Source organism: Oryza brachyantha, chromosome 5, assembly GCF_000231095.2.
Source record: "Oryza brachyantha chromosome 5, ObraRS2, whole genome shotgun sequence".
Classification (NCBI taxonomy): domain Eukaryota; kingdom Viridiplantae; phylum Streptophyta; class Magnoliopsida; order Poales; family Poaceae; genus Oryza; species Oryza brachyantha.
Genome location: NC_023167.2, coordinates 3259517 through 3283764, shown reverse-complemented (window position 1 = coordinate 3283764; position 24248 = coordinate 3259517). Strand labels below are relative to the sequence as shown.

The window sequence follows — 24248 nt, the reverse complement described above, 5'->3', positions numbered from 1 at the left end:
ATATCACTACAATTCATATATTCGGATGAGCGCCACCACTATTTTTTTAAGGAGTGAAGTGCATCAGCGGTTCCTAAAATTATGTGCACCGTTATCTAGGTCACTGAACTCTCAAAATGTATTTTTAGGTCCCTAAACTTGTCCGGGGGTGTCATATAGGTCCAAACGGGCTCCAACCCGCTCCATCCGCTGACACAGTGGCGCCTACGTGTTGGTGGGGCCATATGAGTCTCACATGTCAGTATCTCTCTCCTTATTCTTTTCTCTCCCTTCTCGTAGGCGCCATCGTGGCATGCCACGTTAGCGGATGGGTTGGAGCCCATTTGGACCTATATGACACCCTCGGACAAGTTTAGAGATCCAAAAATACATTTTGAGAGTTCAGGGACCTAGATGACACATGCACACAAGTTTAGGGACCGCTGATGCACTTCGCTCTTTTTTAAATTGCCACTCCGTCATCTCCCCCATACCCATCATCTCCCCATCCTGCCACCGCATCGAAAAATCCCCTCCTTGTTGACAGAGACCTCGCCGCCAGTTGCTGCACCGGAAAATCCCCTCCTGCTTGTTGTTCTCGTTGTCGCCATCGGCGAGCAGGGGGTGGCGCTACGACTCTACGACGCCGCCTCAGCCATCGTCGTCGCCTCTGAGCATCTCCGCTTCCCCGACAACGCGTCTCCACCGCCTCTCTCTCGGCCTCCACACTGATGTGCGCCGGATGAGTCCCTCCGCCTAGTCGACATTGTCTTGGCGGGTCCGACAGAGCCACCCGACCCGCTCGAGCTCGATGTCGGTAAGAGGAGTCCCAAGCCCGCTCGAGCTTACCACCAGTGGACGAAGTCCGGCATGGAGAGGGGCAACGTAGTAGCGACAAAGTCTAGAGAAGAAGGGAGGGGCGACGCGGCGCGACGACGGTGTCAACATCGGCGTCTAGATCCAGTGTAGACGAACGATTTGATGATGACAACCTCGTCTTCCCCCTCCTTCTCCACACCGGCGATGAAAGTGGTGGTGGCGGTGACGGCTGGCTCGAGGTAATGGCGTGGTCCACCATGACTGGCCCGACCCGCTCATGCCCCACAAGCCACCCCTTCAGATCGGTCTCCGAAGCCGCTGTCGGGCCGCCCATTCCGCCGATCGCCGACTCCGCTGCCGGAGCCACCAACTCCGTCATCGTCTTCGCGCTCTGCGGCTGCCGTCTTACCGAAGATGGTGACGAGTCCGACGGAGAAGGAGGAGAGGGAAGAAAATGGAAGGAAGAAGGCACATGGATGGAAAAAGTCATGGTAGTGGCATGGATCCAATTTAGAAAAATTACGTGGCACCTAATCAAATACGTGAATTGTAGTGATATTTTTCTAAGTAGCCATATTGGCAGTGGTATAGAACCAATTAACCCTAAATTAAACAGCTACTACCTGGCAGAGTAGACCGTTTCTGCATCAAAGGTTGCGGCGTGGTTCGCTTTAGCATCCCGCGTTGGTGTTTGATTCGGTAGTGTGCACATCTGTTGAAATATTTTAGGTTTTTTAGGATCACAATATAAAGAACGATATTACTCTTTAAATTTCTACTACACATAATATCATTTATAGTATAATTTAATTATAGTTATCCGATACAAATTGATCAACGATGTCAATTAAATTCTACTATTGGTAGAATACACCCGAGATGACCCATCCGATAAGACGGTAGAATGTATAAGAGAGAGGACCCATCCGATAATCTTTTGTCGAGATTGTAACAGCATGGATTTTTGGGGAGAGTTTGCTTCGTCTCGAAGTCTCTGAGTGAGCGGCGGAGGTGGCGAGGCGAGTCGTTCCGCCGCCCATAGCCCGAGCGCCCGCGTGTCGTGCTGCTCACTCTGTCGGCTCGCGCTAGCCGCTAGGCAGCGGAGTTCATCCGGGCCCCTTTCCCCTCCGATTCCGATGGCTTCGGTCGCCGGCGACGGGGAGAGATGGTCTAGGTAGTCGGGTATATCCCGTAGTAGGTTGTTTGTATTTTCCTTTCTCTGTGCAGCTCAAGAGGTCGTCGGCGTCACGTCCTCTTATCCCGGTGCAAAACCATGGTTGTTGATCTCCCGTGGTGGCAGCTTCGAGTTTTCCCATGGCGTCCTCAACTGGACGTGCTACAGGTTTGCGTTTTAGTGGGATGTGCCGACCTTCACCTTCTTCTCCGGCGATCCATTCGCAAGAACGTCGACCTTCTTCGTCACCAGAGATGAATCTTCAGGGAGTGGCTGAACTTTCTTGTTGCAGTCAATGAAGCCTCAACCTCCACCGGAGGCCCCTTTTGAGTTTGCTTCTTAGCGTTCATCTATAACTGCTTATGGTATTCAAATCATCGCCGTCGTTGCCATAAGTTATTTTTGTCCAAGCGGAGAAGCAACAAAGGACCTGATTGTTTTTTTATCTTTAAAATCCTTTGTTGCAAAAGTCCTAAGCTTAGGTTAATTTGGCCATCTTCAATGACCCTCTTTACAAAACTGCTGATGCATGCAGTTCAATCCTCGGTGTCGAGAAATACTCATGACATGTGTAAGTTTCTTTATTAAATAAAATGCATGAGTTCAAAAAGATACTCTTTTGTCTGAGGCATAATAACAACCCGGAAGAGAAGGGGGCATTTAACTTTTTGCCACTCTTACGAATATTGATAACAGATTTACTACTGAACTCATATGTCATAGACTTAGAAGAACCTATATATCATAAATAACGAGTGATTTCATCACTCGTAGGAAAAAAAAAAAGTTAAATTGACCGAATAGAAGAGGTGAGGCGGGAGGGGCCGGCCTGGGTCGCTCTCGTGCAAAGCGTGCGGGAGCGGAAAGCGATTCGATCCTGCCCGCCTGCCGTTAGGTCGGGACACGAGCCCCCGACAGCCCGACACGCCCACGTGCCGCCCGCTTTCCCGCCTGTCCCCCCCTCCCCTCCCCTCCCCTGTACTAGTGGTACTGCGGAATACGCTTTCCTCTCCCGTTTACGCCTTTATGGCCGCCGGCAGGCAGCCCGGGCCCACGCCCATTCATGCTCCTGCCTACCCTACCGGCACCCCGCGTTAATGCTTTGCCACCTGCACCCACCCCCGCTGCCTTTTACGTACGACCCCTCCTATTTCTCCCATATTTACTGACACATATATTATGTAGATGTATTGGGCTTTTTTCGAAATAAACTAGTAAAATGTCAGTATTTGCAACGGATCGTATAAAGATGGATGGCACTCCCTCGGCTTTCGGCCCGGTTGAATTTCGAGTCTATATTTAATAATTTATCTTATTATGTAATTACTATTAAAGATACTTTAACCTAACATCTACACATTTCTACACATTTCTTTAGAACAAGTAATAAGACGAACAATAAATATAAATAAACATAGACTTAAAGATTACCAATGTCAAATAAAAAACTGAGTATCGTATCAATGTTTTCTAGGTCTAATTTTTCCTTGGGCCGAATTTTGGAGGTGATGATATTAGTGTTCACGTGATATTTTCTGGTTGGCTAAAGAACTTGGTTTTGTATTTTTGGTTTTTGGGGTAACACGAGGAGGCTACGTTCTTTTGTACCGCTATGGTGCACGTTAATCTTCGGTTTCTATGTGTACATTTTTCTAAGAGCTAAACAATGACTTTTTTTTAAATGTTACGGGTAAAGGTTCATCATCTCATCAATTTTGTTAGAGTGTATAAAGTGAATTGCCCTACCTTTTTCTGTCAGCTTAAGTTTTTAGGTACAACTGATCGGATCGATGTGTACAACTTAACATGGTATCAGAGCCACATGTCTCGAATTTAAATTCCGACCGACGCACAATTAAATATAATAATTACAGCTCACTTCAATATTCCACGCTTACTTGGATTGTATAAAATGAATTGTCTCCCTACCAGCTTAAGCTTTTAGATGCAACAAGAGCTAGTAGTAATTAATTTTATCTTTTATATTATTAAATAGCTATAAAATACAATTTTTTATTTTCATCAAGAAAAGATCGAAGCTGAGGTGCGTTGCGTTTTATGTTGTTTCATGCTATGCACAAGGATAGAGATGAGAACGGTTAAAAATTAACAATTTCTATTATTTTGACAAAAATAGTTAGGATTTTTTTAAATGTATGAATTTAACTATTCAGTGTCAACTTTAAAAAATCTGCAGTTTTAGTAAACTACAAGTAATTTTAAAAATGAAAATGATTGCAAAAATATTATTTTTATATTAAATTTTAGCAATGGTATCGTATGCGAAGTTTCTGGACCAGTTACATTCATACGTACAGAGGAAGATGGAGAATAGAATACCACACTTTTAAATATCCGAGAAATATTGGGTTTAATATTTGGTTTTTGGATTAAAATTTGAAATTCTGGACATAATTACAAAATTTCCACAGAGATCTGTGCTTCGAGAAGGAGTGACACGTGTCACCGTATCATTGGTCGGCGCCGGGGGATTAAATCCCCAGGAGACCGGTAGACCGGTGACCGCACCGCGGCTATAACCTCCGCCGCCGCCCCACCTCGCAGAGAGAGAGAGACGCGGCCGCCGGCGGCGACCGGAGAGAGAGAGAAAGCGCAGAGCAGCGTCCCATCCTTCCGCTTCGCCTTCGCCGCCGCCCCGCCGGCCATGTCGGTCGAGACGGACCGGAGCTCCACGGAGTCGTCCGCGGTGTCCGGGCTCGACTTCGAGGACACCGCCCTCACCCTCCGCCTCCCCGGGTCGTCGTCGTCCGCGGCGTCCGAGCCCGACCGCAAGCGCGCCTCCGCCTCGGACGACACCGACCGCCGCTCCGCCGCCGCCGCCGAGTCTCCCCCTTCCCCCAAGTACGTGCGCTCCCCGCTCTGGGAATTTTTGGGCGATTTGAGCTTGCAGGCAGCGGCCGGAGAGCGCGGCTGATATGGTGCGTGTGTGCAGGGCGCGGGTGGTGGGGTGGCCGCCGGTGCGGGCGTTCCGGAAGAACGCGCTCGCGGCTTCAGCGTCGGCGGCGTCCCGCAAGGCCAAGTTCGTCAAGGTGGCCGTCGACGGCGCGCCGTACCTGCGCAAGGTCGACCTCGAGGCCTACCCGGGCTACGACCAGCTCCTCGCCGCCCTCCAGGACAAGTTCTTCTCCCACTTCACCATCCGTGAGTACATCAACTCCCCTCCCGCCCCCTTCGCGACATGCTCGCGTGCATCTCAGTGTGTTCTGAGACCTGGATGGGTTGCGTGCGGTGCGTGCGTGGACGCAGGCAAGCTCGGCAACGAGGAGATGAAGCTCGTCGACGCGGTGACCGGCACCGAGTACGTGCCGACGTACGAGGACAAGGACGGCGACTGGATGCTCGTCGGAGACGTCCCCTGGAAGTGAGTCTTGGATTCGATTCGTTACTAGCTTCTTTGTTTCGCTTGGGTTAAACTAAATCTGCAGATGCAGCTAGTGTAGTAGTACTTGTTTAGGTCGATCTGGAAAATCGGGTGCAATATATAGCATGTGAGATTTGGAAAATTTTAGAGCTTTGTGGTGTCCTTTTGTGTTTAGGTTCAACTTTCTCTTGCTTGAGGATAGTTAATTTCAGTTCTTAGTTCTAGTCATGATGGATCTGGTACCAGAAACGTAGGAATTTGGAATTTTCATGGTTATTGTGTTGTCGTGCCAGATAGAAGTTCTTCCTATATGGGAGTACGGATCATGGGGTAGCCAGCTGGTGTATTAGTGCTCGTTTGCAATTCCGACATAAAATGGTTGGGTATCATTTGTTATTTGTGGGTTATGGATCAGAAGGTGTTCATCACCAAGCTAACCTGAAATATTCTGGGGGAAGAAATGATTTGTTGCAAATGATGATGATATATTTCATTTGATGATTGACTGGGAGCCCGGTCAATGGTTTTAATTCATAAACTTAGGATGTAAATAGAACAATTGGAACGAAATGCCCAAATCATTCAAGGCATTTTAAGAAATGCAACTCATACTGATACTTTTTTTCCTGACATCGACCTACTTTCCTTTTGTTCTAAATACACCACATGTACAAGTCATTGCCCTCCTTCCATGTCAAACTGATGAACTCTGGAGGGTGGAAATAGTGAATTGAAATGCTGAATTGTACACGCACCTCTCAAAATTTTGGTTAATTGCTTAACCCAGACATTCTGAGTTTTGTTGGAAATTATAGTATTCCTAGGAGCTGCCACTTTGGTTCATTTTACATTATCTTCACATTGATCATTAGCAGGTTGAACAAACTTTCTTTTCTTTCCCCTTAAGAATTGACTGTAGAATATGGGAGTAAACATAAAAGATGTGATTTGGTTAAAATACCGTGCCTTTGATAAGGTTACATTTCCAGTGTGCTTGTTCTCGTCTCAATCTCTTGCTTTAAAGCTGATCTATAATAGACATTTCTTTTTCCTGTGGTCAACTGTATTATTAGATTTTTCTTTTCCTCCTTTTGCTTTGCATAACATCTTTTCACTAAAGTTAAATTCCTGTCACACTATTATTCACATAGACCTATAGGAGATCTGATTCCTATCTAGGAACACACATGAACTCTTAGCACTGATGAGATGTTACTTTTCCTTTTCCTTTTATTTGTCAGATCACAGTCAATTGAGCTCTACATGAAATTTGAAATAGTAGCTTAGAGGGATGATATTTTCTCCAAAAAAAGGTGTAGTCTACGAAAGTTCTGACATGCTAATTTTGCCTGCAGAATGTTTGTGGAGACCTGCCAGCGTCTTCGTCTCATGAAAAGCTCTGAAGCAGTCAATTTAGGTGCATATTCCTCTTGGTCTTCTGTGATGTTTATTTTGCGGGGAAGACCCAGGAGTGGTCGCCCAATTTCATTAAGAATGGAATCTACAAGTTTCTGTGTTGTTTCTCACAGCTGCCGCTTTAACTCTCTGTATGTTTCGAACTAAGTATTTTCAGGCAAAAATCTAATTTCTTCCCTCTTACCTTTCAGCACCAAGATCTGCTCGATGAGACGCAAATCCCTTCTCCTGTCTTTGAGCTTCTTGAGAGGAAGTGATCCTTGCTTGCTGGCTTTTCCCATGTCTGTGAGAGGAATGTGTACAGTCATCGACTTCGACTTTTGGTTCCATCGTGCTATTGAGTTTCAGAAAAAAAAACAAAGGTTTTAGCTTGTAGCTTTGTTATCAATTAGTAGTCTCTCCATATAGATGATCGAAGCGGTGATGCATAAAATACATCCATAGATTGTTTTCTTGATAAATAAAAATGGTCTCACTGAGCCCCTGTTCTTTGATATGCTTTGCTAGGTTTGTTCGATAAAGTGATATGCATGTGAGACCTGTGATTGTGTTTACCGCATGATGCCATATGCTATAAGCCTGATTGTCTTGCTCCGGCTACTGCGTGCAGCTTGTTTGCTGCTATTGGTGGATTCTGTTCAAGTGTTCATAGTGGCTGACAGTGCTAATATATGTAGGGTTGGATCTTAAGTGCAATATATGTGCTGCAATGCTCTTCTCATCTTCATGTTATATGAGAATTCAAAGGCTCACATCTTTCACTCTAAAATGTATATGATGCTACCAAAATTTGAATTTTTAAACTTAATTTTGGAATCCTTTTTGTTTTTTTCATCGTAGTATCTTTTTTGGTACGTTTAATTTGCTAAAGATACAGTATAACAGTTTTAACTGTATATTATTTATTATCGATAATACACCGTTTGACGTATTTTCGGTGATAGGCTAACCGATGGGCCACCCGAAAGCAATATCTTTTAACATCAGTTAGTAACGAAATCATTTTTCCCGATCTAGTATGAGTGAAAAGAAAGCAACATAAATTGTAGATACCTTGCTATGTGTTGGTTAGACTACTAAAATTTGTTAAACTTGAGTGCCTTTGTGGAAATATATCTCTAACTTGCCTATTGCCTGAAGCCAGCAACCAAAGACCGGTGGGGTGTAAGGGGACCGGTCGCGAACCCGCTTATAAGTCAATTAAGTGGGTAACCTAGTGGACTACTCGTTTAATTGACCTATAAACAGGTTGGCGGACCGGTCCACATACACCCTTACTGGTGAGCGAAGATCTCAACTCTCAAGTTTTTGTTATGACATCTCGTTATGACGTTATCAACTCTCAAGTGAAGATTATGAAAACGGTACTAGTTTTGTTCTAGAAATATGTCGTACAGTAAAAAATTATTATTTTTTATTTGTCATTTTAGTTACTTGGTTAAGATTTCACACACAGGGCATCTAAATTTTAAGTTAAAAGGAGACTCATATGTGCTTGCACCGTGTCTACTTTGCGTAGATGATATTTTTGTAGTGAAGCACCAAAGCAGGCTGGTTATTTTTCTTGGTGTGTACTTGTGGCAATTCGGTTGCATGATTGCATCGATTATCTCATCTAATCCGCCTGGCATTAATTCATGAATAATCTCGTTAATATTAATATGTCGAGACAACGTTTGTAAGCCCCTATAGTGATTCTATTCTTTTGGCTTCCTAATGTGAATTGTCAATGGATTGAAATATATCAGTCCAACAACTTACCTTAAGCACATCTTGAATAGGAAATGCTCTGCCTTAGTAGGTCGAATTGGCAGATATTACTTTCTTTTTGAAATTTTGATCTATCAATCAATAAATATATTATATACTTTTGGCATTAAGGGGCAGACCGGCAGATTGTGCTGACCGTCTTCCTTGTGGTTATGTTCATCATGCTTTTCGTGTCGGTGTTCTTGACATAGGTAGGTGTACCTGTCTACCATAAGTTGTGGAGAATAGACATAAATTATTGGGTTCGCCTAGTAATTAAACATTTAAAAATTTTTATTCCATCGATCAAATTCAGTTCAATGTCGTTGGATGATAATTTGAAGGCATACGTGCAAGTCAAAAGATCTATACACGCCCTTCCCTCAGCCCCATACATTACGCACATGTTTAAAAAAAACAAAAAATCAAATGTTTGATTAATAACAATAGTGTATATTATTTACATGACTTGTCCATCATTTTTAATCTTCTACACTCCTGCCTGATAGATGCTGCATCCTCGTTAAAAGGGCAACGGTAAATTTGCCACTAAATCAAATCATCATTACAAGACTGCCACTAAAAATTAAAAAAATAGCACTGAACGTGTAATTTGTGGAGGACATGCAGTTACTATGTTCACTTTGGGAGGTCGAAGGCGGAGCATTTTGTAATTTCCTTTTCTCCGAAGTTCAAGTTTGATTAATTTTGCATGAAAACATAATAAAATCTATAACATCAAATTATTTCCATTAAAATTTCTGTTAAATGTATTTATTTGGTATTGGAAATGGTACTGTACTATCTAACGTATTCCATGCATGTAACATTTGCTTTACACACACCAAACTTCATATTAAAAAACACAAAATGATATATCTATTCTATATTATTATATAAAACGATATTGATTCTGCCAGAATTTTTTATCCGTCACCTAGGGCATTTAACTTTTTGCCACTTTTAAAAATGACACATACTATATTTGTCACCCGATATCTATGACACGTGGACCCTTATGTGCCTATGACATGTGGATCCAATGACAAATATGTTAGTATCATTCCTAAGAGTGGTAAAAAATTAATTATTCCCCGTCACCCTATGGGGCGCTTCTGCGCCAGGCCGTCGGCCCGCTTCTGCGCGAGCACGCTCGCGGCCCACACGCATCGCTTCTGTGCCAGGCCGTCGGCCTGCCAGGCCGTCGGCCTGCTTCGCGCTCGCCATCAGGCCGTCGGCCCACTTGCGCCATGCGCGTCGCAAAAGATGGGGGAAAAAAGCACGTAGCCGGAAATTGGGTCACCGGCGTGACATGGGGAATACTCACCGCTATACTACAATAACCTTTTGAAACCAAGATGCATGCAGAGTATAATCAAAGCAATGGCATATATACTACCATATCTGGTTTAAAGAGCGAATCTCACTATGTTTTATTATTGTAGTGTAAGGATTACTTTTAATCATGGGGCTTTTTTAAGAGGGCATCATGAACTCATAAATTATTGATAGCTCATATTTCTGTTTTAGCAACATTCGAAGTTTATAAAATTGTTATTTATATAGTCATGGTTATTTTTATTCTTGATTAGATTTATATATTGTTAATCTTGAATAGAAGACGTAAGTTATTTATTTTTGATTGAGATGAAATTGATTTTAGGAGTTGGCATATCAGTATGCCAGTGTTTAAGAGATAAACATGGCAGAAACTCAATGAAATGCAGATATATATCAATCAATCTCAAGGAAAGCTAAGCTACTATATATTGATCATGGTAGGGGATAATCTCAGATTTTGAAATGAATTGCTTCACGGCATGTACAACATTCTTTATTAGAAATTTAGTTGTATGAGGTGGATAAAAAGTAAAGGGATAATAAAAAATTATTTTGATGTATTGATTATGAGACCATATATGACTCTATCTCTACACCTCCATTAATGTTGTTGTTGAAGCAGAAATTCGTGGTTACTTTACTATTGCAAAGGGACAAGTTTAATAAATTCTTGTAGCATATATAAAATGTTTCAATTGCATTTATTAAAAAAAACAATGCATGATTGAGTGCATGAAAACGGTAAAATTTATCTTACTCTTTTTCCTTAACCCGTTGCGAAGTACGGGCATTTTGCTAGTGTATATATATATATATATATATATATATATCAAAACTAATATGTGTACCTCATAGTATAAACTGTTCTATACCCCTTCCCCTCATAAGGCCCAAACCCTCTCCCACCCCCTCCAAAGACCCAAAACCTCTCTTCTAGCCTGGTCAAAGCTCTCTTCCGCTGGTCAAACCCGTCCTTCGACTTTACTCCACACCCTACCTTTATCTACTCTCGTCTATCTGAAAAGTACAGTAACACGACGATAAAAATACAGTAACATGCCTTATAAAATGCAGTAACAACGTCAAAATATAGGGAGATCTAGTTTTTTAGATCACATTTTTTAACTAATGTGGTAAAAACAATTTTAAAAAATAATATAAAACACATGAGATATTGCTCTCTAAAGATTGAGAATACAATATTTTAGCTCTCATAAGCATTAGTTGTACTGTAGCAATAGTATACAGTCATGATGTTACTGTACTTCTATTGTGATGTTACTGTATTTATATCACGACGTTACTATAATTGTGCAACACACATGTTACTGCACGTATATCACAATTTTACTGCACTTCTATCACGACGTTACTGTAATTGTACAGTAACATATTTTATAGCAACATAACGTTATTACTACATAGAAGACGCATAGTTAATATTTCTTAAGATTTTGAACTCTAAACAACTTTATCTCCCACCTCATATATTATTTTTCAAGAACTTTTGTACCATATTATTTGAAAAAAATTCTTTTAAAAAATAGATCCCTTATGGGTATGTTTCGACATTGTTACTGTAAATTAGTTATTAGTTGTTATGTCAATGCATTTTTGTCGTCGTGTTACTGTATAATTCCTGTGAGACGAGAGGTGAATTTAGATAGATATGAGGGAAAGCCCATAAGTGGGTTGACCCACAGGGTTAACACTTTGACCAGCCTTTAAATAAGATGGGAGTGACTTTTAGGCCTTGAAAGGAAGGGGTGTATAGAATAGCTTATACTAAGGGGTGCATATATATATATATATATATATATATATATATAGCAGATCAAATTAAAAGATAGCAAAAAACAATTATTCAGATATCGAATCTCAGTCTCATGCTGCATTAATGTAGTTCTAGCCCCTTTCACTGACCAGACTCTAGTAGTTTATATACTGTATAGTACTATTAATTTTCTACATACCATGTGCATAATAAATAAGCAACGCATTTTTCAACCGAGAAAACCCATGCCCACAATCCAATTATATAAAATTCGAAAATATTTGAACTTCTAGACTCTAGACATATGAGTATATCAACACACAAGACAAGAATAATGGTTGGGCCAACACATCTACTTTTTTTTATTATGGAGAGGTTTCCTCTACACTCTCTGGGCTACTTTTGGATCCCCATCCTTTCCGGAAAAAATATGTATGAAAGTTGATAGTTGGTCAATTTTTCCCGTTGGATCGGCTTGGGTAAAAGAAAAAGAAATACCCCATCCGTTTCAAAATATAATTTTAGCTTTTGAATATTATGGTTAAATATAAGTACTTATGATATTATTAATGGTACTACTTATCATATCAATCACTTCTATTTCAAAATTATTCCTATTTTATCCTCGCATATCCTCACACCTTCATTATTTATTAATGGACACTATAATATTTTCTTCTCGATCTTAATCTCTGCTAACTAATTTATAAATACTTACATTTCAAGATGAATGTAGCATATATATTATAAGCATAACACAAAGCTGGAACAAATGATCTAAGAAATGCAAATGTATAAAAATATTGAAAATCATACTTTTAAAACCATGGCACTAATAATACATAGATAATCCGGTTCAACAATCTATTTAGAATAGGGAAAGCAAAGATAATATAATCACAGATGTAAAGAACAGTAGAAGCCAACATAGGGATTTCACAGGTGTAAAATAGTAAACGTGTTCTATATTTTCCCAATTATATTGTGAGCATATGCACACACATCATTGTACACGAATATCACCACATGTGTATATTTGTGGACTAAGATATCAACAGCACTCAAAAGGTTATTTGGGTATTACATGTTTTCCAACTGAATATACACCTTTCACATAGTATACTCTCTTTGCTTTTTTTTTTTTATACCGTTGACTTTTGGATTTACGTTTGACTCTTTGTCTTATTCAAAAAATTAAAATTTATATTTTGCATATATGGACAAAAAAATTAAATAAGATAAATGGTCAACCGTAAATTTAAAAATCAACTGCGTCAATTTTTTTAAAAAATCGAATTTCAGTGGACCGAAATAAACACCTTCAGTCCCCACCATTAGACGTGGTCCGTCTGATTTGGCTGGCACTTGCTTATTCCATTCTGGCAACGATGGATCAACCACAATTCAATGAATCAAATGGGCATGCTATGCTTCCCTCTTTCTTGTTCCATGGTCTACCTATTTTCTGCCTTTTTTTCGTGATGACTTGTCGTTAAGGCAAGGCTACCTAGCTATAATCATCGCACTTTGGGGATTAATCAAGGGAGCAAACGGCCAAATGGCATATTTACAAATAAAAAATAATTTATACATAAATTTTTTATATAGATATACTTAGTGATCTAAAAGTTAAAGCTTGGAAATAAACTTTGATAAAAAAATTTAAAAATTAATTTTAAATTTAAGATTAAAAATTTAAATTTTGGCTTATAAGCGTAAGCTGAACAAAAAGATGTTGGTGCAGGAGCCTAAGATAAAAACGATCGTTGAATAATACAAATCAGTGCACCTATGCATTTTGTTTTCAGCTGACTTCTTGGAGATCCTTTGGATTTTTTCTAGCAGTTGGTCTAAATTTTTACTGAGTACCAAAAAATATCATAAAAGAATTGTTGCATCCATGCACACAGAAATTACGGAGAACACACACAAAAAAACATAGCAGACGTCTGCTAGGAAATACTGTACTCCCTCCATACGCAAACATATCAGGTTTGAACCAACCAACCACAAACAAACAAATGAAAGGGAGTACAGAGTAAGTAGCCCACATGTGTATACTATTACACATTGTGCTTAGAATGTCTCTGACACGGATACCTCATCTTTTCACTTCTGCTTATATTTATAAGCTAAAATTTAAATTTTAAATTTTAAATTTAGAGTTTATCTTGAGGTATTTTCATTGAAATCTATTTTTTAGCCTGGTTTTTAGATCGTTAATAATACATATATAAAAATTTTATTTATAAATTATTTTTCATTTATAATATATCATGAAAAAACCAAATAGTCACCCCATACTCAAAAGAGACATAAACTGGAGTCAAAACATTTTAAAAGTGAACCATCATTTGTAATATAGCTAAAATGTTTTTTTATAATTTATACTCCCACATTCTTTTCTAGTTTGCTAGATAGCTTACAAATGATAGTCTCCAAATGTTTTGATAACCACATGAGGCATATCCTTAATTTCTTATCTTCCGCTACCTATTTTCAATAGCTCAGCAAGGTATCCACCCCCACAGTAGCAACAGTGATCCAAGCACTTACATAGATATTATTAAAAAAAAAACTCAGACAATATTAGCAAAGTCAGTAATGCCATTTGAATAATATTGCACCTTTAGTGGTTATCACCATTCACCAGCATTTTATATATGTCTCATTTACAAAAGGTATCAACTTGTTTGCCCTTTCAAAGAAAACAAACGGTGATGGTTCTAAACATTGAACACTCACCCAAACAATAAGAATATATGATGTATAGAAAAGATAGTTTTGAAGAACTAAACATTAAAGGAACGATAATCTACAATGATTTTAAACATTAAAAAGCTAGTTAAAAATGTGTCCAGGTGGACTTCGTTTTCCTTCCTGGCAGACAATTAGATAAAAAGGAAAAAGGGAAAGAAAAGAAAAGAAGAAAGCAATGCAATAATGTACCTAACACAACATTCTTCCTCTCTTCTTCAATTATATTTACCTACCACATTCTTGCAGAAACCATATCGACAAGAAATTACGTACATCCACCTATAAATGCCTCCCATTCTTAAATGTACTTTCTGTACCATACTAATTGTTAATCACAAATGAATTAATCATGTGAGCTTGCTTTTCTTTGAAAAAAAAAATCAAAAGCACTTGTCACCCACAAGCCGCTGTCTCTAAATTAAGCAAACATAATGAACAACTTGAGGAAGAAGAAAAAAAAATCTGGGATTACCACTTAGATCCTTAGTCACTCAGAAATTATATTAATGACAAAATTAAGCATCTAAGCTGAAGAAAACTAAACCATATTACCGCTGTAATAATAGCATGCCTACTTCCTCACCACGATTTTCTCTTGTACGGGTTGTCCGATCTTCATTATTGTCAGCATTAAGTATCAACCAAAACACTTTAGTGATCAGGATTGATATTTCTCACTTTACGAGCAAGTTCTTAGTAATGAATTTCCTAATGAGAAAAGCCAGCCATCATGTATTTCCTAGATAAATGATTTATGATGATCATCCAAAAATATAAACAAACAAATTAATTGTTTAAAATACTTTTAAGATAGTACTATAATAAGTTTAGATAGAGAAGGTGTTCTCTTCGCACCGTCTAAGAGCTCAGAAAAAATACATCACACTGGGTAAATAAACAATACATTTTTTTTACAACAAACCCATTTCCATGATAAATCCAGAACTATTAAAAATCTCAAAAACATTGAATTGCGTAACGCCTGCGTTTGTACTGTGTTTCACGAGAAAGAAAAAAAAAACCCCTCGAAACATCGAAAAATGTTTCAACGGCCGATGCATCATCCTCCGCCAAAACGGACGGCCCAGATGCGCCGAGCCATCACCACCTTCCTCTTCTTCTTCCGCAAAAACTCGAGCGCTCTCTCTCTCTTCCTCCTCACCTCGCTCGTCCTCTCCCACTGCCCAAAACGCCAAAAAGCTCTGCGCTTTTTGCCCCCCCCACCCCTCCCCTCCCCGCTCGAGATCCCAATCCATGGCGCCGCCTCGCCCCCGGATCTGAGCCGAGCCGCGGCGCGTAGCTATATTGCACTTGCCGCTGGCGCTGCGGTGCGGGTGGAAAAAACGGGTTCTTGGGATTGCAAGATTTGGGCTTTTCGTGTCTTGGGGGTGGTGGTGGTGGACTGGTGGTGGTGGTTGGTTGGACTCGTCGATGGGTTTCTTGAGAGGGATGGGCGTTTGATTCGTCGAGCGGTTGGGCGCGACGGCGGTGGTGCTGCGGTGCGGCCGCCGCGATGTGGAAGCAGTTTCTTGGGAAGATCTCGTGGAAGGCGCCCAAATCCGGCGGGGGTGGCTCGCCGACGGCCAAGTCGCCGCCGTTGAAGGGCGCTGGGAATGGGAGGGAGGCGGAGCAGCCGAGCGCGTCGCCTCCGCCGGCGGTGGACGGGGTGGAGACGAGGGAGGACGTGTTCCTCCGGAAGCTGAACGTCTGCTGCGTGGTGTTCGACTTCTCCTCCGCCGCCGAGCGCGGGAGGGACTCGCCGGAGAGGGAGAGGAAGCGGCAGGTGCTCGTGTCCCTCGTCGACTGCGTCGGCGCGGCGGAGGAGCCCCTCACCGAGGCGATGGTCTCCGGCTGCGTCCGCATGTTCGCCATCAACCTCTTCAGGGTCTTCCCGCCCAAGGTCCGGTCGGGCGCCGCCGGAGCAGCGGAGGCCGACGAGGACGAGCCGTTCTTTGACCCCTCATGGTACCACCTGCAGGTCGTGTACGAGTTGCTACTCCGGTTCGTCATGTCTCCGGTCATCGACGTGAAGATTGCTCGGAAGTACATGGACAATTCTTTCGTTTCGAGGCTGCTTGACTTGTTTGATTCCGATGATCCGAGAGAGAGGGACTGCTTGAAGACAGTCTTGCACAGGATATACGGCAAATTCATGGGCAACCGGCCTTTCATTCGCAAGGCGGTGAGCAACATTTTCTATAGGTTTGTATTTGAGACCAATCATCACAATGGGATCGCTGAGCTATTGGAGGTGTTCGGGAGTGTGATTAGTGGGTTTGCGAAGCCGTTGAAGGAGGAACATAAGTTGTTTTTGTGGAAGGCATTAGTTCCTCTTCACAAACCGAAGACGGTGTGTGTGTATCTCCCACAACTGACATATTGTATTATACAATTTATCGAGAAGGAGCCAAAGCTCGCAGGGACTGTAATCAGAGGCCTACTGAAGTACTGGCCAGTGACGAACAGTCAGAAGGAGATGATGTTCCTCGGGGAGTTGGAGGAGGTTATGGAATTGACAGAAATGCCTGAGTTCCAGAAGTGCATGGTCCCATTGTTCAGAAGGATTGCACACTGTCTAAATAGTTCACATTTTCAGGTAAAATATATTCCTTGACTTCCAGTTTGAAACATCCACTAATCAATATGTGCTCATTGTTTTAAAGCTTACGTGACTTCTAGTTTGAAACATCCACTAATCAATATGTGCTCATTGTTTTAAAGCTTACGTTTGCTCTGACGCATCACTGCAACAAGCACCTAGCTTAGGTGATAAAAATGATGAGAAATCGTCAATGCACATATTTTATAATTCATGAAGTTATGAACTTTCATTTCATGATCAGGATCCTTTTATGGTGGCATCTGTATTCGTAAACAGACTGCATCTTGTGTCAAGCATTTCACAGTTGGTGTTGTATGCACAAAGAGTTCCCTTTAGGATTCTTCAAATGGCCATGCGTTTCTTGAACGCAAGATTATAAACAACTACTACTTAGTTCTAAAATGTGGAAGTATTATTTTAGCTTTTACTTTTCCCCCTTCTCTCTGCATGACATGCTAAAGTGGGAATTGCATGTTATGTTTATAGGCAGCAAATACTTCATATTGTATCTGAACAATTAGAAGCTTATTAAAATTAATACATCACCTTAAAAGATCTGGCCCTTTGCATCTGTGAAACTTGCAAGTTGGATCCATGTAATAAGGTGCAAAAAGATGCTAGTGACTGGTTTGTAAGGAAAGCATAGATAGAATAAAATTTGTGCTACGCAATTTCTTATGGAGTTTTGACCCTCCAATCCGCTCCAAGATTTGTACTCCATGAACTTCTCCTGTTCTGATGACCTCGAGTCCTCGATGATCTCCGGCAATGGCCAAAACAGCCCCAACTCCAGCAGAGGACCTATGGATTTAGGTTTGAGGTTGGGGTCGAGGTAGGAGGGGGGAAGAAGGAGGGTTTGCCTGGGCTTAAGAGGGATGGCCGTGGGAGGAGGCAGTCCATGGTGGCTGTTCGGTGTTGGAATGGGTGAGTAGGTCGCCAGTTAACGGTGGACTGGTGTTGGTGGGGGCAAAGGCGGAGGGGCGGTGGCACCTCACTGCCACTCGGCTTGGAGTGAAGGAGGGAGGGTGCATGGTGGCGGTGAAGGAGGTGGGGGATTGGGAAATGTCAATGGGGGTTTTAGGTGTGTTTTCTGTAAAATGTCAGATTTCAAATAGGCAGTCCCTAAGATATACTTGAATTGGAACATCCAAACTACTGAACTGGCAATGAATCCTATAATATGAATAAAAAAGATAAACGTTTTCTATTCTTGGTTATGGTTAATAGCTAGAGGGAAGAAAACAAGTAAACTTTAAATGGAATGGAGGGCATAGATGATTGAACTTGTCAATTGAGCAGTTAATATAATGATTGATCATGGCCCAGGTTATGAATTCTGAAACTGTTCTTTCTCATCTTCTGTGATGAAATTTTGCTGAGTAGCTCACAAACAACACAATATGGATATAGCAGAAAGATATTTTTGTAGGAAGCTTAATGGATACAATATTTCTCCTTTCTTCTGTTTATTGGAGGAGTTTGCTATAGGATTATACGAGATTTGAGAACTTCAGATAATCTTGTTCACATTCGCACCAAGTAACACTGGTGCAAGCTCAATGTCTATATGAGGTTTTAGATCAACCTAATACTTTTATGTGCCATCCAATGACATGACAAAAAATGACTGTAAAATCTTGGTTGTTTCTCATATGCAATTTTTCATAATTTGTAAAGTGCTGACTTGCAGTGAAACTCAAGAACATTTTTTCATCCTTGTTAACAGGTTGCTGAGAGGGCACTATTCCTGTGGAACAATGAGCACTTGTTCGATTTGATCTGCCAAAACCGCCAAATTATTATGCCAATCATATATCCAGCGCTGGAAAGGAATGCACGTTGGCACTGGAACCAATCAGTTCTAAACGTAACAATGAACGTCCGGAAAATGTTCCTCGAGATGGATGAGGGATTGCTGTTAGCTTGTCAGAGAAATTTCCAAGAGGAGGAAGAAAAGCGAGCTGCATCCGAGGAGCGGAGAAAGCTTATATGGGAGAACCTAGAGAGAAACGCGTCATTCCATCCAGTGACTGGAGACATTGGTTTTTCTGTTCTTCCTGCATCTGCTCCGTTGGTAGCTCCCACCATGACATAATATGACATGCCTTCAAATGTAGTATTTCGTTTCAGTCTGTTGTTTAGCCATCCATGGGTTCTGTGCAGGGCATTTTGTTATCTTTGTAAAAGCCCCTTGTGCTCAAGTCTGTAATTAATAGCTATATTGGTTTGGACGAACTCTTGATTCTTTTAATGGTGTACTCTCTAGTGATGGATGTTTCTCTGTTTGAGAAGATAATGTCCAAAAGCTCAACTGGTCTGTGAACAACTGAGGATACTGATGAGATTGATTTCTTGGAGAATTTCCAAGTGTTCCTGTTCTTTTTTGTTGATGTCAAGTGGATTCTGATGGATATGTTCAATACCTTACCTGATGTATGAACAAAGTGAGGTAAAGTCCCCAGTGCTTTTCATGAATTGATAACTCAACCGCATTATTCTCCTTTTGTCTGCTTAATCAGCTGAAAAGCATAGGAAATTTGGACTGCACACTAAAAAGCATGGCTAGGTGTTTGTGGTATTGTGCATTTTGCAAGCTGATATTGTCAGCTTCACCACTTTGCAATCCACTCTTAACCCCATAGAAAAGCCATATGAGGGTAGTAATTAGAACGCATCAAATGAAGATGATTGGCCTTGGACATGATAATATATCTCAAACTCTTATGGTCTTATTTACAGTTTGTCATGTATTTGTTTATCATGAATTCTCTGGGTTTGATACTACGAACTATCTAAAAAAACATATTATGAATTATCTCTGTAAAAGTTCTACCTAGAGAAACTGTTATGTAATTTTATGCAAGTCAAGGTTAATTGGTGAAATATATGTTGAAAATTTTTCTTATATAGCTTTCTCCCCAACATGTTTCCCATGCCTTGTCTGTAATCATGAACAGATGAATGTTGCAATTCCTAAATAATGACAGATGGACGGATGGTATAACCATCGGTCGATGAAATACTAGAGGGACCCCATTTCACCTAAATCTATTCAATGCTAGTCATTTTCATCCAACTATGAGCCCCCCAGCTTTCATTTTCAGCAAGAATGCTAGATATATTATACTCAAGAAATACATCTCCCTCATAAAATCATTATTGATTTGTTCTGATCCAATTCTGATGTGATCTGTCCAGTTATCCATTTTTTTAAAGGACAACATGGCATGGTAGGGTTGATAACTAAAAACTACTCCTTACTAGTTAAATTGACCTGGGTACTAATTGGAAGGGTCTGAAATAGTACATATTCTGGTTAAAAAGTAGATAAATTTGCTATTTTACGCGCTTAAGATATTAGTGAGCACAACTGTCCTATTTAGGTATCCATTGCAATGACAAATTTCCACAATTATTGTTCCCTGTCAAGTCTTTATTATTGTTTCTACTGGTGTGTCTGGTGCTTGGAACTGGCACATTGGAAGCTTGAGCTGAGATGCTCTCTATAAAAGAAGCCCAGAAGGCTTTCACATCCACACAGATAGCTGCTAGCCACTTCATATCTTCCAGCTTTGTCATAGGCCTATTTCCTTCTCTTCTTGTATAATTTGGTCTGGGAATACTTGAACAGGGAGGAGAAAGGCAAGATGTATAACCCTCCAAGTGCACAGGAGATGTCCTACAGCGATCATGTTCAGAGGCGCCATGAGGAGAAAGGCTGCTTATATGCATGGTAAACTTCTTGTCATGATCTTTTCGGTTACCATCAACCTCTTTAATGTATTTTGGGCTGGAGTTCTAATTCACAATGATAGGTATCATTGATGAATTTCATCTGGATTCTACTGTAAACACACTCATAACCATGCTCTTTTGCCTAGTTTGTTGGATGAACACAATATAATTAAGCAATCAAGTTTCTTTAAAAAGAATTCATATGGATATAACCACTTGTATCCCTAATTTGCTTTAAGCAACATAGGTAAGATTTATGTGTTAAAACTCATATTCTCACAAGATCAGACTGATATATGCAATTAGTTAGGTGGTCAGTGTGCTCATACTGAATATCCTTGGATATTTCTGTGAGCTCTCAGGCCAAGATTTTCAAGATTCAGAACCTGAACAAGTGATATGGTGTCAAATTTCATGAATCTGATAGAGATACCCAACCACACAAAGTCCTTTGGTTTTAGGATTCAGAGAAAAATGCTTACTGAACTTTCAAATCATTGTGATTTGTGAACTCTCGGGTTGAGCCTTAAATATGACAATCATAACCAACTGCACTATTTGCAGAAGAAAAAAAATCTGCCTTTTTTGAGGAAAAAAACATCTGAATTGGCTTAAATTATCTCCTGCTAATTTCACCTTTTTGTGAGCATTTGGTGTAGTTTCTGTAGTCTATCAAGATATACAGAACATCGAAAGGCTGATACATACTCCATAGATCAATATCCAAAAAAGATATAGAGAGCGAAATGGTGTCTACTTTCTAGACATCCAACTCACAAATCATCCATCACTCAAATAGTGTTTCCACCATGCTAGCTTTGGCTTGTCTGATAGAATGGAATACGCCATCTGATTCTGATGGACAATATGGTAGTTGCCAGTCATTTTCATGTAACTTTTTTCTAGACCTAAAGGCTAAAGCCTTCAGTTAGGAATTTAGTATTGTCTTTCACTCTCCAGTACTAAGAGCAGTAGTAACCTGTGCTGCAATCCAAAATGGAAGTAGCTACCAAATTGCACCACATAAATTAGTGAAATACATCCAGTTCAGTTGAAATTCTCCTCAGATTTGTGAGCAAGTGTTTCTTCCGACACTTAAATTGTTCATTTGTTTCGGTTGAAATCTTTGTCAGTTCCACAAATGCATTGCTTCTCTGCAGCCTCTTTACACTCTGCTGCTGCTTCTGCTGCTACGAGACCTGCGAGTGCTGCCTCGAGACACTCTGCTGCTGCTGCTGACATCTTCGCTATGAAAGTGATGCAGATTGTGGTAGCCACTGCGACAGTCATCGTTGTCCATCTTGTCTGAATAAGAACTGTATTTATGGACGATTATGTACTAATGTACGTCCTGTAAATCTGTAATGCGTTGTGTTGATGTGTTTACCATTGGCAATTGTCTCGAATACAGCTCCTTTTCTTTAAGCCACGAATGGAAATCTGGTGCATATGCTCATCAAATAAATACACTATTCAGTGTCTTGGACTGAACAAAAAAAAAATGATTGTAGAGATTTCGGATACATTGGGTAACTTCGGATGGATTTTGTTGTAAAATTTGGTGACTTTTGTCCTCTTCTTGGCAAATTTTATGGGGCTCCGTAGTGTTTTCTCAGGGAGGAGTGCTGCGCGAATTTTTCTTTTTCTAATTTTTCTTGGAAGAGGACGCGTTGCGCATGAGGCGATAGGAAGGACGGACAAATACGCTTTTATGTTTTTACCCACTTAAAAAATACGAAATGCTTCCTGTCATCATCCAGATCTCACCCCTATCTCTGTTTATGTTTATAAGCTAAAATATAAATTTTTAAACCTTAAATTTAGAGTTCACTTTTGGAGAGTTTTTCACCGAAGTTTATTTTTTAACCTTAGCTTTCAGATCACTAAGAATACATATATAAAATTTTTATTCACAAATCTTACCCATTTTTACTTTGCCCTTGAACTATAACTTCTCTTTCTCTCAATAGAAGCTTTAAGGACTTTGCCACCTAGAAGGCTAGAACTAACAGCGGATTGTATTTTTTTTTTAAGTAAAAAGAGGCCGGTTGAATCCCCATGCCACCAAAAAAATACCAAAAAAGTTTTATTCCTTGAAACTCAACCACGTGCAGTGGCCCATATAGAAAAGGCCCACTAACCACTTTTAACTTTGGATGACATATACTGCATTTTTAAGTTTGGCCAGCCCATAAAGAGTTCTTTGATAGTTTTGAATTTCCCTTTTCATTTAAGTAAATTTCACGTAACTATTGATAGTTTCATAAAAGAGAGAATTCCTGTGTACCACTGAAATTATACCTGATTTTTTCATGTCATGTAAAAAATCAAACTCCCTCTATGCCATTCACTTAATTTTTTTTCCTTATGTGTCACTGCCGTTAACTTTTTCATCCAACTCCGTTAACTTATTTTGCTTATATTCCTTTTATGCCACTACATGCCAAATGACCCGAAACATATAATTGAAAATTGATATTTTTGAATAAAATTTAAAATTAAGACAACAGAATTGAAAATTGATATTTTTGAATAAAATTTGAAAATTAATATTTTCAGATAAATTTGAAATGACCCGCAACATAGAATTGAAAATTTGAAAAATATCAATTTCCCTACATTGATTTTTTCAAAGATTTTCTGTCACTTTGTTTACTCATTTAATTTTTTTCAGAGATTTAAAACCATCTTAGTTTTTGAAATTTTTCAAAAGGTTTAAAAAAGATACCCAGGTTATGATAGTTAGAGAATAAGGTCAAATATTGCTCTTTAGTACTCTTCAAAGTAGGGAAATTGATATTTTCAAATTTTCAATTCTATGTTGCGAGTCATTTCAAATTTATCCGAAAATAAAAATTTTCAAATTGTATTAAAAATATCAATTTTAAATTTTGCTGTCTTAATTTTAAATTTTATTCGAAAATATCAATTTTCAATTCTATGTTTCGTGTCATTTGGGCATGTAGTGGCATAGAAGGAACGTAAGCAAAATAAGTTAATGGAGTTGGATAGAAAAGTTAATAGCAGTGGCACATAAGGAAGAAAAAAATTAAGTGAATAGCACAGAGGAAAATTCGATTTTTTGCATGGCATAGAAAAAACCGGGTATAATTTCAGTGCCATACAGGGAACTCTCTCTTCATGAAGCTATCATAAACATATAGATTCAAGGGTGTATCACAAAACTAAAGATTCAACACAAATTTTTTTTCATAAAACTATAAATTTATGACATTGCATCACAAAACTATAGATTTAAAACCAATTTTATCCCCAAACTATAACTTTTATAATTTTAAAAAGACAATAGTGAAACTCTAAAACATATAGTTTTTTTGATAGCTACACAGCAAAGTCTATAGTTTTTTGATAAACAAATATGTAGGTCTCTAAAAAGTTTGATTCTAAATCTATAGTTTCGTGACCCACAACCTTAAATGCAGTGTTGCGATAATTTGATCAAATTTCGTATAGATTAGTCAAATTTACTCTTTTTATTCTGATGCAAGGCCAATTC

General features: G+C 39.8%; 2 protein-coding genes across 2 annotated transcripts; both read left to right on the top strand.

The window, feature by feature from the left end:
• Positions 1–4515: 4515 nt before the first annotated feature.
• Positions 4516–5358, top strand: LOC102709277 (auxin-responsive protein IAA15). The gene is made up of 3 exons (XM_006654039.3): positions 4516–4834; positions 4926–5134; positions 5240–5358. Exons 1-3 carry the CDS (start codon positions 4638–4640, stop codon positions 5356–5358), a joined length of 525 nt encoding a protein of 174 aa, XP_006654102.2. The 5' UTR covers positions 4516–4637.
• A 10239-nt stretch (positions 5359–15597) lies between these two features.
• On the top strand, positions 15598–19378 carry LOC102708995 (serine/threonine protein phosphatase 2A 57 kDa regulatory subunit B' kappa isoform-like). The gene is made up of 2 exons (XM_006654038.3): positions 15598–16990; positions 18723–19378. The coding sequence occupies exons 1-2, from the start codon at positions 15908–15910 to the stop codon at positions 19089–19091; spliced, it is 1452 nt and encodes a 483-aa protein (XP_006654101.1). The 5' UTR covers positions 15598–15907; the 3' UTR covers positions 19092–19378.
• Positions 19379–24248: the final 4870 nt, after the last annotated feature.

Bases quoted from the DNA above. Each gene is read 5' to 3' on its own strand.
- LOC102709277 (XM_006654039.3), top strand. From the start codon at position 4,638: ATGTCGGTCGAGACGGACCGGAGCTCCACGGAGTCGTCCGCGGTGTCC. The intron at 4,835-4,925 runs GTACGTGCGCTC...GCGTGTGTGCAG, and splicing joins GAGTCTCCCCCTTCCCCCAA to GGCGCGGGTGGTGGGGTGGC. The intron at 5,135-5,239 runs GTGAGTACATCA...GCGTGGACGCAG, and splicing joins CTTCTCCCACTTCACCATCC to GCAAGCTCGGCAACGAGGAG.
- LOC102708995 (XM_006654038.3), top strand. From the start codon at position 15,908: ATGTGGAAGCAGTTTCTTGGGAAGATCTCGTGGAAGGCGCCCAAATCC. The intron at 16,991-18,722 runs GTAAAATATATT...CCTTGTTAACAG, and splicing joins TAAATAGTTCACATTTTCAG to GTTGCTGAGAGGGCACTATT.